This window comes from Pipistrellus hanaki (assembly GCF_964339955.1).
Source record: "Pipistrellus hanaki genome assembly, chromosome: 2".
In the NCBI taxonomy this organism is placed as follows: Eukaryota; Metazoa; Chordata; class Mammalia; order Chiroptera; family Vespertilionidae; genus Pipistrellus; species Pipistrellus hanaki.
The window spans coordinates 197,847,607-197,867,402 of NC_140504.1; the positions used below are offsets into that span (position 1 = coordinate 197,847,607).

At 66.4% G+C, this 19,796-nt stretch overlaps 1 protein-coding gene across 8 annotated transcripts in view; it reads left to right on the top strand.

Moving 5' to 3' along the window:
- Positions 1–19,796, top strand: part of PLEKHG5 (pleckstrin homology and RhoGEF domain containing G5) — a gene marked incomplete at its 3' end in the record, with an annotated part of 43,862 nt that overhangs the window by 7,052 nt on the left and 17,014 nt on the right. For 4 of the 8 annotated variants that reach the window (XM_084875737.1, XM_084875742.1, XM_084875735.1 and 1 more), the window contains exon 2: positions 14,225–14,301. In XM_084875737.1, coding sequence (XP_084731863.1) covers positions 14,225–14,301 — 77 coding nt within the window. Of the gene's footprint in view, positions 1–13,331; positions 13,397–13,427; positions 13,454–13,546; positions 13,801–14,224; positions 14,302–19,358; positions 19,564–19,796 lie in introns of those variants that run through there. The other 4 variants (XM_084875741.1, XM_084875740.1, XM_084875743.1 and 1 more) reach the window with 4 other exon arrangements.

Here is a 19,796-nt window from a genome sequence, read left to right on the forward strand (position 1 = left end):
GTCAGCCCTGGCGAGAAACAGTGGGTGGAGAACTGATCCAAGTTCAAGTCCACAGGCATTCCTCCGGCTCCTGCCCCGGCCAGCTGGGCCCGGGCCTGCATTCGGGGAGCATGAAGCCAGCAGCTGCCTTCAAGGGGCTCCCAGTCCAGGCGGAGCCGAGACCCCACCCGCCTCCTGCCTGACCCCAGCTTCCTGCGCTGTAAGATGGGGGGATTTCACCCTGGCCCGTGTTGCTCAGTGGATGGAGCATTGTCCTGTGCACTAGAGGAGTGCACGTTCGACTCGGAGTCAGAGTGCGTGCAGGGGCAGGGGCAACCAACTGGCATCTCTAGTCAATGTTTCTCTCTCTCTCTCCCTCTCCATCTCCCTCCCTCTCTAGAATAAAATTTAAAAAACACGGTGACAAGGATGGTTGGCACACAGGGCCTGGCACACAGGGGCTGGCAATGTCAGTGTCCCTACTGTGTGCCCACCAGGAGCCAGAGCCAGAGACAGAGCATGAGACAGGGTCCCTGGCCCCGCCGGAACTTCTGCGTCTGAGGGGATGAGAGCAACGGGGGCTTCCCTGCCCTGGCCGCAGGGCCCAGGCCGTGGTGCTGGGGTACGCACATTCACACCCCGAGGGCTGGGTGGCCAGCAGGGGGGCCTCAGACCAGAGCCTGCAGGAGCCACTGGGGGGACAGAGCAGAAACTACGGGCCGAGCCCTGCTGGGCCCAGACGCAGTCCCAGCTCCAGGGAAAATGGAACCCTGTCTAACGAGGGAATGTGCCAATTGCCCTCACTCATGCCCTCACAAAGATGGGCAACAGGCACATGGCATGGCTGGGCCCGCCCACAGGCCCGCATGCCTGCCTCCAGAGTCCCCCAGTCTCCTCAGCCCCCTGGCCACCCAGGGCCAGCCTAAGGCACAGGTAACCAGGGCCGGCTGAGGCTTGCGCTGCCGGCAGTGGCAGCAGCAGAGGTGTGATGGGGGCGTCATCTTCCCCTGATCGCTGGGTCGCCTCCTGCCCCTGAGGACTCCTGGACTGTGAGAGGGGGCAGGCCAGGCTGAGGGACCCCCCTCCAGTGCATGAATTTTCATGCTCCGGGCCTCTAATTGAAAATAAGGCCGAAACCAGTGTGGCTCAGTGGATAGAGCTTTGGTTCGCTGACTGAAGGGCCCCAGGTTTGGTTCCAGTCAAGGGCATGTGTGTTGGTTGCAGGCACATCCCTGGTGGGGAGTGTGCAGGAGGCAGCTGGTCGATGTCTCTCTCTCATCCATATTTATAGCTCTCTATCCCTCTCCCTTCCTCTCTGTAAAAAATCGATAAAATATATTTAAAAGAAAAGAAAAGAAGGCCATGTGGGCAGCACAGGACCGTGGGGTCGCCTCAGCCAGTCTGGAGGGCGGGGGCCATGGGAGCCTGGGCTGGAGGGGGAGTTGTGGGGAGGCGGCCGGGCTGGCTGATGCTCAGGGTCAGGCTGTGCCCAGACTTCCACATGGCGGCCCGCAGGTGGCCGAGGCCTCGGGCCCATGCTTCCAGCCTCCGGAAAGGTCTGCTCTGCGGGGAGGATCTGTGCCCCCCGCACCAGGCCCACTGTTTACCCTCCTCCCAGAGCCAGCCCGCCGGCCGGCACTGCCTCCACCCCCAGGGCCTCCACCGGGCTGAGGTCCTGCAGGGGCCTTGGCCAGCACCCTGGCAGGTGGGGACAGCGTCTTCTCGTTCCCGAGCGGGAGGGGGCGGGTGGCCAGGGACCCGTCCGCTCGGCTTGGCGGGCGGCAGAGGCCCGGGTGGGTGGTGGGTTACATAACGGGCCTCGGGCTGGCGGCGGCGTCTGCGGCCCCACCTGGGAGCACTTAGCACAGCCCGCGCGGGGCCGCTTCTCACGCGAGCTGGCGGCTGGCACCGGGCACCGCCTGTCGGCGCCAGCTCCGTTCCCAGCCCCTCCCCACACACACAGCTGGCTCTCTGGCTGCCCCGGGGTCCACACAGGCCCCCCCCCAAATGCCAGGAGGAGGAAAGGATGTGGTTGCCAGCGCCTGGGGGGCTCAGGGGACCACAGAGGGTCATGGTGACCTTGCCTGGAAGGGGAGGGAGGGGCAGGCCCCAGGCCCCCTTTTCAGACTGCAAGGACCGCCCCCCAGTCTGCGGCCCTGCTCTCTGCCAGGCCCCTGATCACCCCGTGGGAGCTCCTCCTTCACCCACACACAGATGCCAGCCAGGGAGGCCCAGGGAGCGGCCCCCAGGGAAGGGGTCTCCAGAGCGGGTTGGGGGAGGCGTCTGGGGCTCAGCCAGGTCCCTCGTGGCCGTGGCGTGGCTGAGAGACACCGGCGGGGATGGGGGTTGGTTCCGGCCACCTGTTCTCCTCCCAGCCCCTCACTCAGCGGCCGGTGGGCTCCTCCAGCCGCGGGCACTTCGCCCTCAAGGAAAGACCGGATCCTCCTCTCGCCCAAGGCGCTCGCCAGGCCCTGGACTAAACAGCCCCCACACTCCAGTCCGATCCCTCTGTCTGTGCTGGTCCCAGCCAGTGGCCTCCTGGCTCCGCTTAGAGGGGCCGGAGGAGGGGGCAGGAGAGCAGCCTGGGCCGGGAGGCTGAGCTCCCCGCTCGGACCCCCCGCCCCCCCCGGCTGGCTCAGGACTCGGGCTGCTCGCCGGCAGAGCCTGTGCCTTTGAGGCCAGGCCTGCGGCTTGTGCCGCGCACGTTGTTAACTCTGGGTGGCCCTGGGCACGTGGCCCGCCCTCCGCCCTCCTCAGCGTCCGCACCCCTGTCCTGGGTGACAGTCCCGGTGCCTCACGGGCTGACGTGAGAGAACATGTGAGCCGCTCAGCACGGCCTCTGGCCCGGCTCAGCGGGGCTGTCATCACTCTGCCCCCAGGGGGGACAGTGGGGGACGGGACTGGGGACAGCGCCGCTCGGAGGTCAGCCATGCCCACCCGCTGTCCCAGCGCGAGGAAGGACCCCATGTCTGAGCCGCATCGCCAGCCGCCAGCCCGCTGGTCTCCTGGCCCCCAGCCCCTGCGCGGCCTGCAGTGCCCTGGTGCCCGGAGGAAGGACGGAGGAGAGTGGGCGGCCCGGTGGGTGCCGAGCGGACGCCCAGGTGGAGGACTGGCAGCAGCCGGGCAGGGAGGTGGGAAGCAGGAGGCACATTTGGGGACAGAGAACCTGGTGGGGGGCGCATGCGTCCTGCGAGCAGGGAGGGCGGGCACTGTGGCCTCTGGAGTGGGGTGTGTGCAGGGGCAGGGGCTCCATGTTCACCCATTCCTACCCTCCCCCCCCCGTACACATGCCCTGAGGCTGTGTCACCGGCTGTTCTGACGCCGTAACCAGAGCGCCCACCAGGCCCGGCACAGGGCGTCGGGGCTGGGTCACTGCTCCGAGACCCCCCAGGTGGGCGGGCACTGAGGGGGGCCGTGGCTGCCGGGACACACTGTCTCACTCCCCAAGCTCGGCCTCACGCCCCACACTGGCCACTTGCCCGTGAACACGAGGGGGCCACCCCCAGCCTCATGTGGGCTCAAGCCCAGGCCACGTGGGCGCCAGGGTTCGAGGACCAAGGAGCCTGCGTGTGTCCATCCCTGGCTCCGAGCCTGGGAGGAGGGCAGGCGGGCGTCTGGTTTTAATTACCCCTCTGCCTCCTGGCATCTCAGCCCTCAGCGAGGGGTGTGCAGGCTGCCTAGACAGCCACCCCCGCTTCCCCCAGCCGCAGGGCGACCCCCTGGAGGGCAGAGCCTCTGCTGCCAGCCCTCCCCGCCGCCAGGCATCTGGAAGGTGGGGTGCTCTCCTCTGCCCCGACTCAGCCCCAACGCCAGGCCGGCTCCTGGGGGCCCTGGCAGGCCGGGGGCACAGGGTCAGGCAGAGGCGGCTCAGCAACATGGCATTTCGGGGGCCAGGCCTCTGCCCTCTGTCCCCCCAGCCTCCCCCCCAGGTGGCTGCCTGGGCCCCCGCGGTGACTCTGAAGCCAGACGCTCCTGGGTTCCGATCCACGTTCCGCAGCCCATGCGCTGAGCCGGTTCCCCATCTGCTCGCGGGACAGTCCTCCGCCATGGGGCCAGTCCTCCGCCGCGGGGCCTGTCCTCCGCCGTGGGGCCGGGGAGTGGCTGCCGTGGGGCCGGTCCTCTGCCGTGGGCCCGGTCCTCCCCCGTGGGCCCGGTCCTCCCCCGTGGGACCTGTTCTTCGCCGTGGGGCCGGTCCTCCGCCGTGGGCCCGGTCCTCCGCCGCGGGGCCGGGGAGTGGCTGCCGTGGGGCCGGGGAGTGGCTGCCGTGGGCCCGGGGAGTGGCCGCCGCCTTCCTGAGCGCCAGGCAGAGGCTCGCCCCCAGGCAGCCATCGGTCCTCATTTCAGTTTCTAACTGAATGCCAGTGGGCAGGGTTTGCAGGGTTTGGAGTGACCTGGCTGGTAGCTGTCATGTTCTGCCTAGCTGGGCTTTTTATTCTTCTTCTGGTGCTTTCCTGGGGGGCTTGTACCCCCACAGCTTCTTCATCCGCCAGCCCTTCCGACCCCCCTGCCCCCACCCCTCCCTCCATTCCCACCCTCCGACCCCCCTGCCCTCGCCCCTCCCTCCATTCCCACCCTCCGCCCACAGCTCCGTCCCCGGACTCCCCGCGGCGCTGCCCTTGGTGTGGGGGGCGCAGTGCGAGGAGGGAGGCGGTGGGCAGCCCGGTGGCGTGTGGCCAGCCTGGGGAGGGGAGAGGCCCTTGCCCAGAGCCCAGAGGGCAGATTCGGGCTCCCGGGCAGCCTGAGGGCGCGGCCTCTGACCCCGGGGCCTCCTCCGGGCATTGGCTCCGGAGCTGGCACACGTGCCTTGAGCCTCCGGGGAGGGTGCCCGATGGGGCCGCTGCAGACAGTCCGGGGTCACTCCTGCACCCCCACGTGCTTCCTGTCCTCACTGGGCCCAGCAGGCTGGGGCTGGGTCAGAGGTCAGGGCCAGGGGCCGGATAGCTCCTGGGGCAGCACATTTTTCTCCTCTGAAGACTATCTGGGCAGAGCGGCCGCGAACAATCGCACTCTTCTCCGGCCTCCGTCCCGCCGCCGGCCGCCGGGGGCCCGGGGGCCGGGACGCGGCCCTTCGGGAAATGCCGTGGGAGGGAGAAAGGCGCTTTGTGAGGGCCGCCCGGCCATTGGTCAGCGCCGCCCCCGCTCCGCGGCTCCCCCCGGAGGCTGAGCCCGGGCCCAGCCGGCCGGTCCCCGCAGCCCCGCGCAGCCCTGTGTCCAGGCGTCCGGGCTGGGGCCGGTCCCCGGGGTCGCCCCGGTCCCCGCAGCCCTGCCAGCCCTGTGCCCAGGCGTCCGGGCTGGGACCGGTCCCCGGGCCGCCCCGCTCTGAGGGCACGGGCCTGGGGAGCCCCCCGGCCCCGGCATGTTTCTCTACTGGAGGAAGCGGGGCGCCTACGAGCTGGAGGCGCTGCCCCGCGCCCTGGCCGGGCTGGAGCCGGGCGCCGTGGAGCGCTTCTCCTGGAGCTCCACGCTGGACATCATCGAGGACCTGGGGGGTAGGTGCGGGCCCTCCCGGGGGGCTGTCCGGGGGCTCCCCCCGCCCCGTCCCCCTGCCGCCTCCCTGTGGCCGGAGCCTGTGGCCTGGCATCCGCACATGCCGCTGTCCGTCACTCGCTCAGCCCCTCGGAGAGCCGCTGCTGGAGAGGAGGGGGCCCAGCAGCAGCACCCGGAGGGCCTCGGCAGCCGGGGTGGGGGGTGGGGGGTGGGGGGGCCGGGCCGTGTGGGCCCCGGCAGCTGGGCATGAGCAGGGCAGCCAGGCCCCGGGCTTCAGGCCGGGCCTCTGCCTCCGTCTCCAGGCGACAGGACGAGGTCTCTGGGCCGGTCATGTCCGAGGCCCCGGACAAGGTCATTTCCCATCAGGCCATGCGGACGGCGAGGCAGAGGCCCTGGGAGGCAGGACTGGCCTTGGGGACGCCAAGGCCCACAGGCCGCACACGAGCACTGACCTGGCCCTCTCCCCGCCAGGCGGTGTGGAGAGCCGTGCACACCGGGCTGGCAGCCTCCTGGGTGGGGAGGACTCTCTGGGTGACACGGAGCAGGCCCAGGCCCTGCGGGCTGTTATTACTGCCAGCCCACCAGCGGCCCAGCAGGGCACGTGGCTTCCGGCTGGCGACCCCAGCAGCCCGGTCTGGCCCGCAGCGGCCGGTCGGGTGGTCCGGGCCCCGGGCCTCTCCTCCTGTGGGGCGGGGGGAGGGGGGGCAGCCGGGAGGAGCGGGAGCCTCTCCCGGTGCAGCGTCCCCGGCGGGTGGGCCCTCCTGACCCTCCCTGCGGACAGGGCAGAGAGTGGTGAGTGGGCCGGGTCCCCCACAGAAGGGGACCGCGTGGGGCCTGGGTTCCACAGAGCTCAGTGAGAAGCGCGGCTCCCAGCCGGAGACTGAGGTGTCCTCTGTGTGAGGAGCCCCCTCTGCCTCCTGTCTCGCGGCTGCAGTGGGCGCCGGGCACCTTCCCAGGCGGGTGCAGGGGGCGGGGAGGGCAGGACTGTGAAGGGCATGGGTGTGGGGCAGGTGCGGGGGTGGGTGGGGTGGCTGGCCAGGCTGCGGCAGGCTCCCTCAGGAGCAGAGGGGGGAGGGCAGTGTGCCTGGGGCATCCCTCCTGGGGCCAGGAAACCAGTGCACACAGTTCCTGCCCCCAGGCCTGGAGCCTCGCTGGGCACCTGCCATCGTCCTGCTTGTCCTGCTTTCCCTGGCAGGTGTGCTGCCCGAGGCAGGTGAGGCGGCCACGGTCCTCACAGGCCAGGGATTGGCCTGGGGTCCTTCAGCCGGTCCGGCCACAAGCCCGGGAGGCCCCTCCCTCCAATGGTGCCCTGGCCTCCTGGTCTCCCTCGATCTCTCTCCCACGGCGAGCATTCAGAGGGGCTGGTCCTGGCTCCTGGCATCTTCATGCCCATCCTGGGGGTGGGGATGATTCATTTTTTGGGGTTTTCCACACAGCCCCCCACAACCACAAATGGTGCGGCCGCGTTTCCCACATTCGGGGAAACATGGGGACAATGCTTCGTGTCCCCTCAGCAGGTGGTGAGTGAGGCCCTCGGCCTCAGCGCCGTCTGCTCACCGTGAGTCCCCGTGCCCACGCCGCCCGCGGGGAGAGAGGCCCAGCCCAGTGGGCGGTGGGTACACGGCGCATGAGCAGCGGGTGAATCGAGGCAGGCTGGGGGCGAGCCAGGCACACAGCTGTCTGTGTGGGCTCTGTCCTCTGCAGCCAGCCGGTCCCTGGCCTGGGCCCATCGAGGGTGGGCGGTGAGCCCCGGTGCCAGCTCGTCCCGTGATGGGGGTGGGGCTCATGCCCAGGGAGGGACTGTCCTGACTCGGAATCTCACCCCCGGGCTCGGCGGCCCGGCTCCTGTTCCCCTCGGCCGCTCCCGGCTCCTCGGGGGCCTGGGGAGGGAGCCCGCAGTGGACAGAGGGCAGGCGCCCACACAGCCTCGGCCCGGGGACGTGGCCGCCGGGGCAGGAGCGGTGGACAGTATCTCTGGCCCCAGGAAGGAATTCTGAACGTGTCCGCCCACCTCTCCTCACTGAGCCCAGGGCTGTGGGCGGCAGGGCAATGGCTGGAGTCTCCAGGCCTCGGGGACGATGCCAGCGATGGGAAGTGTCAGAGGCCATGGTCCGTGCCCCCTTCTGCCCACCTGATGGTCCTGCCCTGGGGCTTGGGGAGGGACCGCATTTCTTCCCAGGTCGCTCGGCCAGTGTCAGACGCGGGCGGACGGTTCCGGGGGCCAGCGACAGTTGTCCAGAGCAGGCCCTCTGGCTGTTGGCCCAATGTGGCCAAATCTTGCCCTGGTGAGGGGTCCTGTCCTGGCACAGCCTGCAGCAGCTGTGCAGTGGGCACAGGCTCCCGGAGGGCTGGGCTGGCGTGGGAGGGGGCACTTAAGGCCACAGCTGCTTCCTGGGAGCGGCAGCCTTTTCGTGGCCAGGCCTGGGGCTGGGAGGTGGGCAGGGAGCTTCTGCTTTCTTCCATGTGTTGTTCCACTTATTTATGCATTCATCAGCTGATTCTTTTTATTTTTAACTAGAGGCCCGGTGCATGAAAATTCATGCACTGGAGGGGGGGGGTGTCCCTCAGCCCAGCCTGGGAGGCTGGGGGGCTGCAGGGACTGGGGGACTCCGGAGGAAGATGCATGGAGTGGCAGGACCCACCTGGGGGCAGGCCCAGCCTTGTTGCATGCCTGCCACTCTGGTGGGGCTGAGGGGACTGGGCACTGCCATCTTGTAGCTGTGGGTGCCACCATCTTTGAGGGCATGGCAGTCAATTAGCATATTCCCTCCTTATTGGCTGTGGGTGCCACCATTTTTAGAGGGTGTGATGGTCAATTAGCATATTCCCTCTTTATTAGATAGGATTTGTAAAAACTGATTTGAGAGAGAGGAAGGCAGAGAGAGAGTGGACAGAGAGAAACACTGATTTGTTGTTCCACCTATTTTATTAATTCACTGGTTGATTCTTTAAAAAAAAAAAATTTTTTTTATTGATTTTAGAGAGGAAGAGGCAGAAAGAGCTAGAGAATCAATATGAGAGAGAACCATTGAGAGAGAACCAATGATGAGAGAGAACCTCTTGCACGGCCCACAATGGGGATCGAATCTACAACCCGGCATGTGCCCTGACCAGGAATCAAACTGTGACCTCCTGGTTCATAGGTCGATACTCAACCCCTGAGCCACGCCGGCCGGGCTGGTTCTTTTTTAAATCGGTTTTAGGGAGAGAGAAACATGCTTCGGTTGCCTCCCCTCCTTGCCCTGAATGGGGATCAAACCCACAACCTAGGTGTGTGCCCTGGCCGGGAATGGAGCGGCAGCATTTCGATGTGTGAGATGATGTGCCAGTCAGCTGAGCCGCCAGCCAGGGCCACCTTCTTTCCTTTCCTTTCCTTTTTTTCCTTTTTGCTCTCGGTCTTGAAAACCCAGTGTGAATGCAGCGCACAGTGTGAAGCCGCCTCCCTGCCCATGCTCAGCAGCTACAGAGCCAGCGGCTGCGATGGGGGGTTAGACCTGCAGCGGAAGGCCGGGCGGTGAGCTGAGACCCAGTATGGGAGCCAGAGGGCCCTGCAGGAGTGAGTAACGGCGGAGCTATGGCAGTGGCAGTGTTCCTGCAGCAACCTGGTGGGGGAGATAGGTCAAACGTTGTTGGTGTCCTCGTTAGGGCATCATAATGCTGGGGTTCTTTCCCAGCCTTACAGAGGGTTCAGCCTTCTGGAGAAAGGAGCTGTGCGTCCAAAGACGAAAGGTAATTTTGGAAGGCATTGGGGGTCAGAGGAGCTTCAGCTGAAGGGAACTGAAGTCTCTCCTTGTCCAAGGATCAGTGCTTTTATTCTAGCACAGTTTGTTCCAAGGCAAGGTGGAAATGTACACTTTAAAGGGTAGGGTACCAAAGGATATACTGAAGCATTGTCAGTTTGGGGAATAGCCCACAGCTGTTCAGGTGTTTGGCCAACAGGAGGCAATAAAATGCCCTGAGCTGAAACCGGTTTGGCTCAGTGGATAGAGCGTCAGTCTGCGGACTGAAAGGTCCCAGGTTCGATTCCAGTCAAGGGCATGTACATTGGTTGTGGGCATGTCCCCGGTAGGGGGTGTGCAAGAGGCAGCTGATCGATGTTTCTCTCTCTCTCATCGACGTTTCTAGCTCTCTATCTCCCTTCCTCTCTGAAAAAAATCAATAAAAATTTATTTTAAAAAAATAAAATAAAATAATAAATAAAATAAAATGCCGTGAGCTGTCTGGCAGTTAATCCTATTCAAGTTTGGGGGAAGTGCCATTTAGCCATTTCCAACAGATAAATTACATATGTGGCTCACCCGTGTTGAGCCTCCCAAGCTTCACCAGCCTTTTGGTGAAACTCTTGTAATTACTACATGCTGGAATTGGTTCCTGGCAAAAAGTCATAGGGAAGTCTGGCTAGCTTGGCTCAGTGGATAGAGCATCGGCCTGAGGGCTAAAGGGTCTTGAGTTCAATTCCAGTCAAGGGCACATACCTTGGTTGCAGGTTTGATCCCTGGCCCAGGTCGGGGCCAGTGTGGGAGGCAACAATCAATGTCTTTCTCACATTGATGCTTCTCTCCATCTCTCCCTCTTCCTTTTGCTCTCTCTACAGAAAAAAATCAATGGAAAAATATCCTCGGGTGAGGATTAACAACAACAACAACAGTAATAGGTCAAATCAAAGGGCCGGCCAAAACCAGTTTGGCTCAGTCCCAGGTTCGATTCCGGTCAAGGGCATGTACCTTGGTTGCGGGCACATCCCCAGTGGTGGGTGTGCAAGAGGCAGCTGTTTGAGGTTTCTCTCTCTCATCGATGTTTCTAACTCTCTATCCCTCTCTCTTCCTCTCTGTAAAAAAATCAATAAAATATATATTTTTTTTAAAAATCAAAGGGCGGAGGAGGGAGAGGCTAGCCCGGAGGGTGGTTATGCTGAGGCAGACAAGCCTTCCTGGAGCCTGCGTTCCCCGCGTTCGACTCGGGCCTTGGAGGCCGGCAGGATGTCGGTGGCCGGGGGTGTGGAGGAGGCGGCAGGGGGCAGGGGACAGAACCAGGAAGGGCCGGGCCACGGTCAGAGCCCAGTTCCTTCCGGGGAGAGGCCGTGAGGAGCCTGCTGAGGGGCTCCGGGAGGCGGCGGGTGGTGGGGCCGCAGAGGGGCAGGGTGTGGGTCAGCGGGAGGCAGCCGAGGCAGACACGGCTCAGAACCCGGAGCCATCACAAACACGGCCCGGGCTGCCAGGCTCCTTTGGTTTGTCCAGAGAAGCCAGAAATCTGGATTTTTATGTGAAATCTGACTTTTCAGAGTTGGCAACCCATTCAAATTCTTCTGAAGCGCCATGCTCAGCCAAACCAAACATGTCTGCAGGCGGCACTGCCCAGGCGCCCGCTCGCCAGTGGTGGGGGAGATCATGGTGCGGGGCAGGCATCCTGTGACCAGCATGGGGGCGGGGGGAGAGGAGGGCAGGGCTGGCCGGGGGCTTGTCTGCCCAGCTGGGGGCCTGGCTTTCCTGGGGACCATGGGGGCTGGAGGGGCCGGGAGGGCAGCTGGGCTGTCTCAGACCCAGACCGGGGAGGCAGCCTCTGGCCCCTGCGGGTGGGGCAGGTTCAGTGCTGCAGGTCTGCCTGGGGCTTGGAGAAGGACAGGTGGCCAGACACCTGCTCAGATTGACTCAAGTCAGAGTGGGCAGCCGGCCTGTGGGGCTCAGTGGTTGAACCAGGCTCAGCTCTGAACCAGGAGGTCAGGGTTCGATTCCTGGTCAGGGCACAGGCCTGGGTTGTGGGCTCTCTCTCCAGTGTGGGGTGTGCAGGAGGCAGCCAATCCATGATTTTCTCTCATCATGGATAGTTCTACCTCTCTCTTCCTCCCCCTTCCTCTCTGAAATCAGTAAAAAACATTTAAAAAAGCCAGAGGGGCGGAGCTGGGGGGAAGCAAGGGCAGGCACAGAGCTGCCTTCTCTGCCCCCCTCTTTGCTCTAGGGCCCTCTCCATTGGCCAGCTGCTTCTGTGGGTCCCCTCATTTTTGCTCCCCAACAATTGCAGGGTTCTGTGTCCACTCAGACGGACTTCCCTTGATTCCCTGGTTCCAGGGCCCAGAAGTCGTCTGTCTCCATTCAAGCTCCCAAGGCCGTGAACCTCATTGGCCAGGCGGCTACCTTGGACCCGAGCGACTCTGTCCGAGTCGTGCCCTCCCCTGGGACAGCAGGTCCCCCTCACCAGGCCCGCCGGCTCTGCGGGGCTGGAGGTGAGCAGCTCGCAGAGGGCGGCTCCCGGCAGGCCGTGATGGGGAAGACACTGCAGTTCCCGTGCCGGAGCCTCCCCAGGCCCCAAAGGCCCTTCCCTGCCCCGGGGCCACAGGGTCCTCACGGTGTCCGGTTTGGGGTCCCTGGGAAGCTCAGCTCCAGGCCCCAGGAGGCTGATGGAAGGCCGGGTCTCAGGGGAGCTGGGAGCTGGGAACTGGGACCAGCGTCTGCAGAGGACCAGGCTGAGCACCTTGGAGGGGCTGAACCCAAGCCAGAGGCCAGAGGTCAGCTGGGTAGAGCCCCAGGGCCTGGAAGAACGTCCGAACCCCACACGTCAACCACCCGGGTGACTGTGGGGTGGCCGTGGTGCCCAGCCCTGCAGTGGCTGTCATGGTGGGACCGGGAGAGCGGGGAAGGCAGTGCCAGACCCCGCGGGGGAGGAAGTAGCCTGGAGCCCACAGAATTCAGAGTCAGAACCCCAAACTCTTGGGGGCATGGGGCATATGCCCTTGACTTCATCCCCAGCGTTTCCAGAACCCAGGGATCTGGAGTCGAAAGATCCAGATCTTGTCTGGTGGAGTCTGATAGGCCCCAAGCAGGGTGCGTGGGGAACCCCCCCAAAGCTGACCAAGGGCCCAGTTCTCCATGGAAACCCAGATGGTAGGCGGGGCTGCTGGAGTTGTGGTAGAGAATGCTGCAAAAAAAAGCCAAAACAAAACCAAAACCAAAACAAACAAACAAAAAAGGACCCTCCCCCTCCCTTAACCAGCTCCCTCCTGCATGGTCTGGGCGGGGCCAGCAGGACCATGGACCCAGGGACCCTTCAGGGCCCGCCCCGGCTTGGCACATGCGTGTTTGCTGAGTGGATCCAGAACCCACAAGCTGTGGGGCCCACACAGTTCCAGGCGGGAGGTCCTGGGGGCAGGCCTGGGTGTGGGCCGCCGGGGTGTGGGCCACCAGGGGGTCCCCAGGGCTGACCCTGTGGGGCAGGCACCGCTCTGGCTGAGAGATCCGTGGCGAAGGGAGCCTTGGGGAGAGGGACCCCGGTGCCTACTGGCCACCGGACCTCCATGCCTGGGTCTCTGGCGACAACCCGGGGTGGGGGGAGGGGGTAAGGGGATGCCCAGCCTCCTGACCAGCCGCTGGCTGTTGTGAGCACGTGTGTGCGCTTCTGTACATGTTTGTACTTCCATGAGGTTTTCAGTGCCAGCCAGCGAGAGATGGCAGCACACGGGCAGCAGCCACCAAGCCCACTCCGGTCCGTGGGCCTGACCACCCCTGGCCCATTTCTAAGCGGGTGGCACGTCCACGCCGAGGCCCCTCTGGAGCCGGAGACTCAGCAGGAGAAAGCCTCACCCCTCCCTCCCCGGAGACGGAAACGTCTCCCACCATCGAAACGGGGGGCGGGGGGCTGTGGGGGGACTGGGCTCCTGGTGGGGGGCCGGGCCGAGGGGGCGGAGGGGCCGCCTTCGGGGTCACAGCGCCCCATTCCCACGGGGGTCCGGTGGGGACCGCGGCGCTGGCCGGGGACGCCCCGCGGGGGAGGCGCGGGCCTGGGCGCCGGGGGCGGGGCCTGTGGGAGGGGCGGGGCCAGCGCTCCCGGGGCCCCGCCCCGAAGGCGGAGCCGCGCGTCCCGCCCCTCCCGCCGCCCACCTGCCCCGCCTCCCGCCGCCGAGGGTCCCGCCGCTCCGGCCTCTCCCCGCGCCGCCGCCGTCCCCTTCGCCCCGGGCCGGCCCGCCGCCGGGTCCCCGCGCCCGCGCCGCCCATGGGTGAGTGGGGCCGCCGCCTGCAGGCCGCGCCTCCGCGCCGGCTCCGGGGGGCAGGGGCGCCGCGATGGGGGCGGGGAGCGGGGCCCGGCCGTCCCCTCCCCTCCCGGCGGGCTCGGCGGCCCCCTCCTCCCGGGGAGGCCTGCGGAGCGGGAGGTGGACGCCGGCCGCGGGATCGGGCCGCGGGTCCAAGCCCTGCCCCCTGTTGGGGTTCGCGTCGGCAGCACCTCCCCCCCAGCCCTGCCCGCCGTCCGGGTTCTGGGGGGGCGGCCCCTGCCCCCGCCGCTCCTGCACCCCAGCTCCCTTAGGAGAGGCGGCTGGGGGGCCCGGGTCTGGGTCACAGATGGACGGTGGGTGAGGGGGACCCTCTGGGCCTCGGAGGGGCGTCCCTGCACAGTGACGTGGAGGCAGGGGTGGGAATGGCTGTGGGACCCCTGGGCCCCCCAGCAGCCCTGCAGGACCCCCAGGAAGCCAGGGGCCCCAGGTCTGGGAGCAGCGCCCCCGCCCCCAGACCTGCGGGCCGGAGGGCGGCGCGGGCAGCGCTCCGGGTGGAATCTGGACAGCTTCCCCGGGGAGCGGAGCAGAAAGGCTGCAGATTCCCTGGCAGATAAGCTGGCGGCGAAAGAAGAGGGACTGACCTCCTCCCAGGAGGCTGGAGGCGCAGCCCCACCCAGCCTCCGCCGGGAGGTGCTGGGCCCTGGGGAGCCCGGGTGCCCGGCCCGGGTGCCCCCTTCCCTGGCCCCACCCCGCTGATCACCCCCGCTCTCCCTGCAGATGCCGGGAGCCTGGCTGAGGAGCAGGGCCTGCGCTGTCAGAACCCCGACTGCATGGACAAGGGGCGTGCGGCCAAGGTAGGGGGCTGGGGGCTGCGGAGGGGCGGCGGGTGCCGAGGGATCGGGGGCTGCAGAGGGGCAGGGGGCTGCAGAGGGGCAGGGCACTCGCCGGCCTCTCTGTCCAGGCCCCAGCAAGGGCGCAGCTGGGTCGCCAAAGGCTCAGGAGTGGGTAGGGAGTGGGGGGGCTGGTGTCTGAGGCCGGGGGCTGCCCCAAAGCCTTTTCCTGGGCCGCAGTTGGTGCAGCAGCCGTGGGGTGACAGGGCCGTGACCCCATGTCACAGATGAGGAAGCTGAGACTCTGGGGGGAGGCCCCCCAGGTTCTGTTCCAGGGCCAGCTGGCTCCCTCCCTGCAATCCAGGCCATCCTGGGGCCGGGGCCCGGGTCAGGGACGCTGTGGGACGGTGGCTGTGGCCCTGGGACTGACGGAGGGGAGGGCGGGCTGGTCCCGGAGGGCGGGCCAGGCCTCCGAGCTGGGACTGAGGCGGAACGGGGGTCACGGCCAGCAGGACGCCGCGCTTCTGCCCCTGACGTGCCGGACGCCGGGCCACGCGCGCTCTGCGCCGCATGTGCCGCTGGGAGCCCTGCTGGGGAGCCATCTCGGCCCCGTTCCCCGATGAAGACCCCGAGGCTCAGAGAGGCCTGTGCCTGGGCCGGGGCCCTGCAGCCCCAGAGACCGAGCCAGGGTCTGAGCCCACGTGGGGACGGATCTGAGCGACCGGTGGTGGCTGCCGCTGCCTCCTGCCTGGGGCTTCCTTCCGGCCGAGACCTGCCCTGTCGTTACTCCCGTTTGCACATGGGGAAACTGAGGCTCGGGGAGGTAGTGGCTCCCCCAGGGACGTGCTGCTGGGATGTGGTGTAGCTGGGATTTGAACCCAGAGCCCAGACCTGTGTCATGCCAGAGCCCGGGGTAGCTCGGCTCTGCCAGCTGCAGGAAATTAAAAACGCCACTCCCCCACGTGCCCCCCACACACACACACGCCGCACAGGGGACCAGCCAGCAGGAGCGGCAGGAGGAACGCGGGGGACTGTTCCCGGTGGGAGCGGAGGGGGAGCCGCCAGTTGCCGTAGTCACCAGGCAAGGGGGTGTCTGTGATTCAGACGATCTGCTGGCACGAATGGCGCCTGGCATTGGCGCTTTGGTTTTGGCAGGCTGCCTCGCTCCCAGACGGGGGCTCCTGGCAACAAATTGGCCTCATTGCCCCCCTGCCCAACCTGCCAGGGGCCTGCACGGCCTTGGGGCTTCTGCCTGACCCTGAGGCACCCTGTCCTGGCCCCTCTGGTGGGCAGCCGTCCGGGGGGCAGATCCTGGAGCAGGGGCAGGGGTGGGGGGGCCTGGACTGTGCAGAGGTGAGGCCTGTGGATGAGGGCTGGTTTCAGAACAAGTGGCGGACCGCTGCAGCCACAGGTCCTAGCTGAAGCCCAGCCTGGGCCTGCCTGGAACTGGGCAGTGCTGGCCGTGGCATCCGCAGCCAGAGGGCTGCCCCGCCTGCAGGGGGAAGAGCTGAGGCACCGTCACTGGTGGGACCCACTTTGGGACAAACGGCACAGGCTCGCCTCAGGGACCTGAGTGATCAGAGGGAGGAGGGCTAGTCAGGGAGGACTTCCTGGAGGAGGCGGCCCCTGGTGAAAGTAAAAACATCCCTAGGCGAGCAGGAAGGGAGAACTGCCACAGGCAGGAGTACAGAGGCAGTTGTTGCCAAGCCGAAGGGATGAGGTGGCTGGAGGAGGAGAGGCTGAGAGGAGGAGCCAAGACCATCCTGTTGTTGATGATAATAATAACCACCGCTGACTGGTGGGTGTCAGGCCCTCACTGAACCCGTGTGAGAACTTCAGGAGGGAAGCATTGTGAGTCCCTCATGGCACGCGAGGAAACGGAGGCTCCGAGAGGCGGGAGGACTTGCCCACAGCACACAGCGTGGCTGGCGCAGGTTGGCGGCAGGGGGAGCCAGAGCCTCCTCCGGCCTAGCTGTGTTAGGGACAGCCGGCAGGGGAGATGAGCTCTCCGAAGGAGGTGACATCACTCATTCACTCACCAAATCAGCTTTGAGCGTCAGCGGGTCCGAGGCCCTGGCGGTGTCCCGGAAACCGAGGTCCTGGCCTCCTGGAGCTGACATCCTGTGCCCCTGGAGGAGGACGGAAGTGAGGACTCCGCTTGGCCAGCTGGCCCCCGGGCTGCCCGGGGGCAGGGCCGTCTTCCGCAGGGCCGGGCGCTTCCTCTGGGCCCACCCTGGAGGCTGGGTTGGTCTCTCCTGGGTGCTGAGGCTTCTGACATGAACCAGCTGCCCCACCTCTACCTCCTTCCTCTGGAGGTCACCGAGGGCTGGCACCCTGAGGAACGCGGACTGGGAGGTGGAGGAGGCGGGGTGAGCGGGCGGTGTGTGGAGTTTGTGGGCAGGGACGGGGACGGGGAGAGGGAGGCAGAGCTGGGTGGGAGCGCTTGTGGACCGTCTGCTTGGGGCCTCGGGTGAAGGTGTGCGGCCAGAGAGGCTCGGTTGGTTGAGCATCATCCTGTGCGTGACACTCAGAACCGGCCACACGCCCAGCTTACGGTCCAATCCCTGGTCGGCATGCCCTCGGGTGAGGATTTCTTTAAAGATGTGCAGAGTGGCCCACACCTCCCGAGTCCCAGCCCGCCCCTTCCCAGCGGCGTGACCCCGGACAGTCCCTCCCTCTCTCTCCGCCTGGGCTTCCAGAGGGGTCGTGCTGAGGACGAAAAGGGCTCGAACGTGTGGTGCCTGGCACAGACTGGCGCCTGTAGGGGGTCAAGAGCATGCCAGCAGTGACCACACGCCCACCCCCCACCGAGGGGGAGACCCCAGGCCTCAGGCGCACTTCCTTCTCCCCCCTAAGAGCTGAGACACCGGGGTGCCACCCCAGACCCTGGCCGGCCCCGCCCGTGGACAGAGGTTTGGGGTCCGTCTGTCCTGTTCCCAGGGCGAGTGGAGCTCAGGGTCTGGGGAGCTGGGGAGTGGTCTCTTCCTCCCTCCCTCACGGGGGCCAGTGTGGAGGTGATGGGGGTCCCCATTCTCCGCAAGAGCCCTGCTGGCCAGGGTCTGGCCCCCTGGAGCTGGGCTCTGGTCAGGGTCGAGTCTGTCGCAGGAGACGGAAAGAGGGCTGACGCTGGCGCCGGAGACACTGGGCTCAGGCGTCGGAGGGGGCGGAAGGCTGGGCAGTGCCTGGCGTGGCCCCCGTGTCACCCTCAGACAAAAGTGTTGGCTTCTCAGCCACCGTTTACTCACCTGGGGGCCTGTGTCCGGCTTCCCCAGGGGACCCCAGCTGGCCCTCGCACCCCTGCCTTGCAGTAGGCCCCATCCCACCTCCTTCAGACAGGACAGGGGGACACAGGACAGAGGGTGACGTGAGTAACCGGGGCAGGTCCAGCGAGTCTGTCCTCCGCCTCCCGTTCCTGAGGCGCCGTCGGGAGGAGAGGGGGTGTTTGTTTTCCGTGTGGCTCCCCAGGGCCCTCGCAGGGAGGCGAGCTCGGGTTCAGAGAGGCCAGAGTTCGCAGCAATGGAAGCTGTTCCCGGACAGGTGGGTACTGAGCACCCCCTGCCTCGAAGGATTAAGCAGGGAGAGTGGGAGCTGGACCTGCTAACAGCGGGCAGGGCGGAGGCAGGGATGGGGCGGGGGGGGGGGGGTGCGTGCCGAGGGGAGGGGCTGCCAGATGAAGAGCCACGGACACAGGCAGAGGAAGGGGTGGGTCTGAGGTCCCCGTGGAGGAAGAGGGAGCAGGATGCAGTGAATAATGGGAGAGCTGGCCACGCACTCCTGGGGATAAGGGGTGGAGCGCAGGGTGCCCTTGACAGTGGCCAGACCCCGGGGTGCCCTGGGGGTCACTGGTCTGTTTAGATGCTGGTCCGCTGTGGAAGGCAGCAGTCCGGTCTGTGCCCAGACAGAGGGGTAGGACCAGAGAAGCAACGCCAGTGGAACTTCTGGGCGTTGGCTAAGTCCGGGGTCGGCAAACTGCGGCTCGCGAGCCACATGCGGCTCTTTGGGCCCCTGGTGTGTGGTTCTTCCACAAAAGACCGCGGCCTGGGCGAGTCTGTGTTAAAGAAGTGGCGTTAGAAGAAGTTTAAGTGTAAAAAATGTGGCTCTCCAAAGAAATGTCGATCGCTGTGCTGTTGATGTTTGGCTCTGTGGACTCACGAGTTTGCTGACCCCTGGGCTAAATAATTGGGAGGGGGAGGAGGAGAGACACAGGTGGAGGCCTGGGGCACTTGGCCCAAGGGAGAGACAGAGGGCCCAACCCATGTGATGGGCCAAGACCAGCGGCCCTGGTGTGGACCCAGCCCCCAGGAGGGCAGCCCCTGCCGGGAAGGGGCTCCAGGCGGGCTCAGTGAGGGCTGAGCGGTGCGGTCTGTGGTTGGGAAAATGCAGGAGGGCCAGGATCTGCCCTGGGGCCGAGGCCACTGCACCCACCTCAGGGGAAGGAGGAGGGCGAGCTTGGGACCAGGCTGCTGCCTCCCCATGGGTGCCCCGTCACCCCACGCACCGCCTTCACCCCAAGTTCCAGGCAGAGAGGGTGGAATGGCCCCCTCTGCAGCCCGCGTGAGCCAGGAGAGAAGAGGGGGACAGAGACGGCCAGGTTTTGCAGGCGCCACGGAGGCGCAGCTCCGAATCCAGCCGTTGACAATGGGAGGCAGCGAGCCGGGCTTGGGGCGAGTCCCAGGGAGGCTCTGCCTGGACCCCGGGGCCCTCTCGCCGGCCAGGACAGCGTCCTGCCGCGGGGCCTCCCAGGAGGGGCCGCTCCTGTCTCCCAGCCCAGGTTCAGGACTCGGGACTTAGAACTTTCCGGAGATCTGTGAAGGGCCAGCCCCCTGGGGACAGTGACAGCCTCCCTCCCCCCCTCCCGCCCCCTGCAGCCCGGACCCTAGATGACTCCCTGAGCGCCAGCGGGGCTTCCTGCCACCCCCTGGGCCGGCCGGGTCTGCCACCTGGGCCTGGCACTCCCCCGTCCCCACCCGCGGGTGCATGATGGTACGTCCCGCCCCGCCCAGGTGGTAGCGCCCGGCCGTCTACCGTAATTCCCTTATGTGCGGCGCCCGCCGGCGCAGGCCCTGTGAGCCCGCCCTGCCCACGGCTCCGGTGCCCCTGGCCCTGTGAGCCCAAGGGGACTGGCCAGTCTTGGCCTGGGTTCCAGCCACAGGGAGGAGACCCATGTCCCTCGGTGAGTCTCCCAGGGAAGCTGGGGTCCGGACGGGGTAAGTTCGGGGGCCAAGTCTCCCCCTAAATCAATGGACGGACCGGAGTGGCAGGTCCCCTGCAGTCCCAGGCCCGCAGGTGGGTGTCCGTGGGCGCTCCACCTCTGAGGGTGAATGAATGGCCCCAGGGCCTGCCCCGCCCCAGTGGCTCTGGGGGTGATCTGCTCTGAGATACGCCCCGAGGTCCGGCCTTGGGGAGCCTGCAGGGTCCCAGCCCACGGAAGAAGTTGCTGGGGGGGCCTCATGGGGTGGCTGGAAGCTCTGTGGAATCAGCCCCACCTGGGGGTCAGCGTAGCCCCAGGCAGGAAGTCA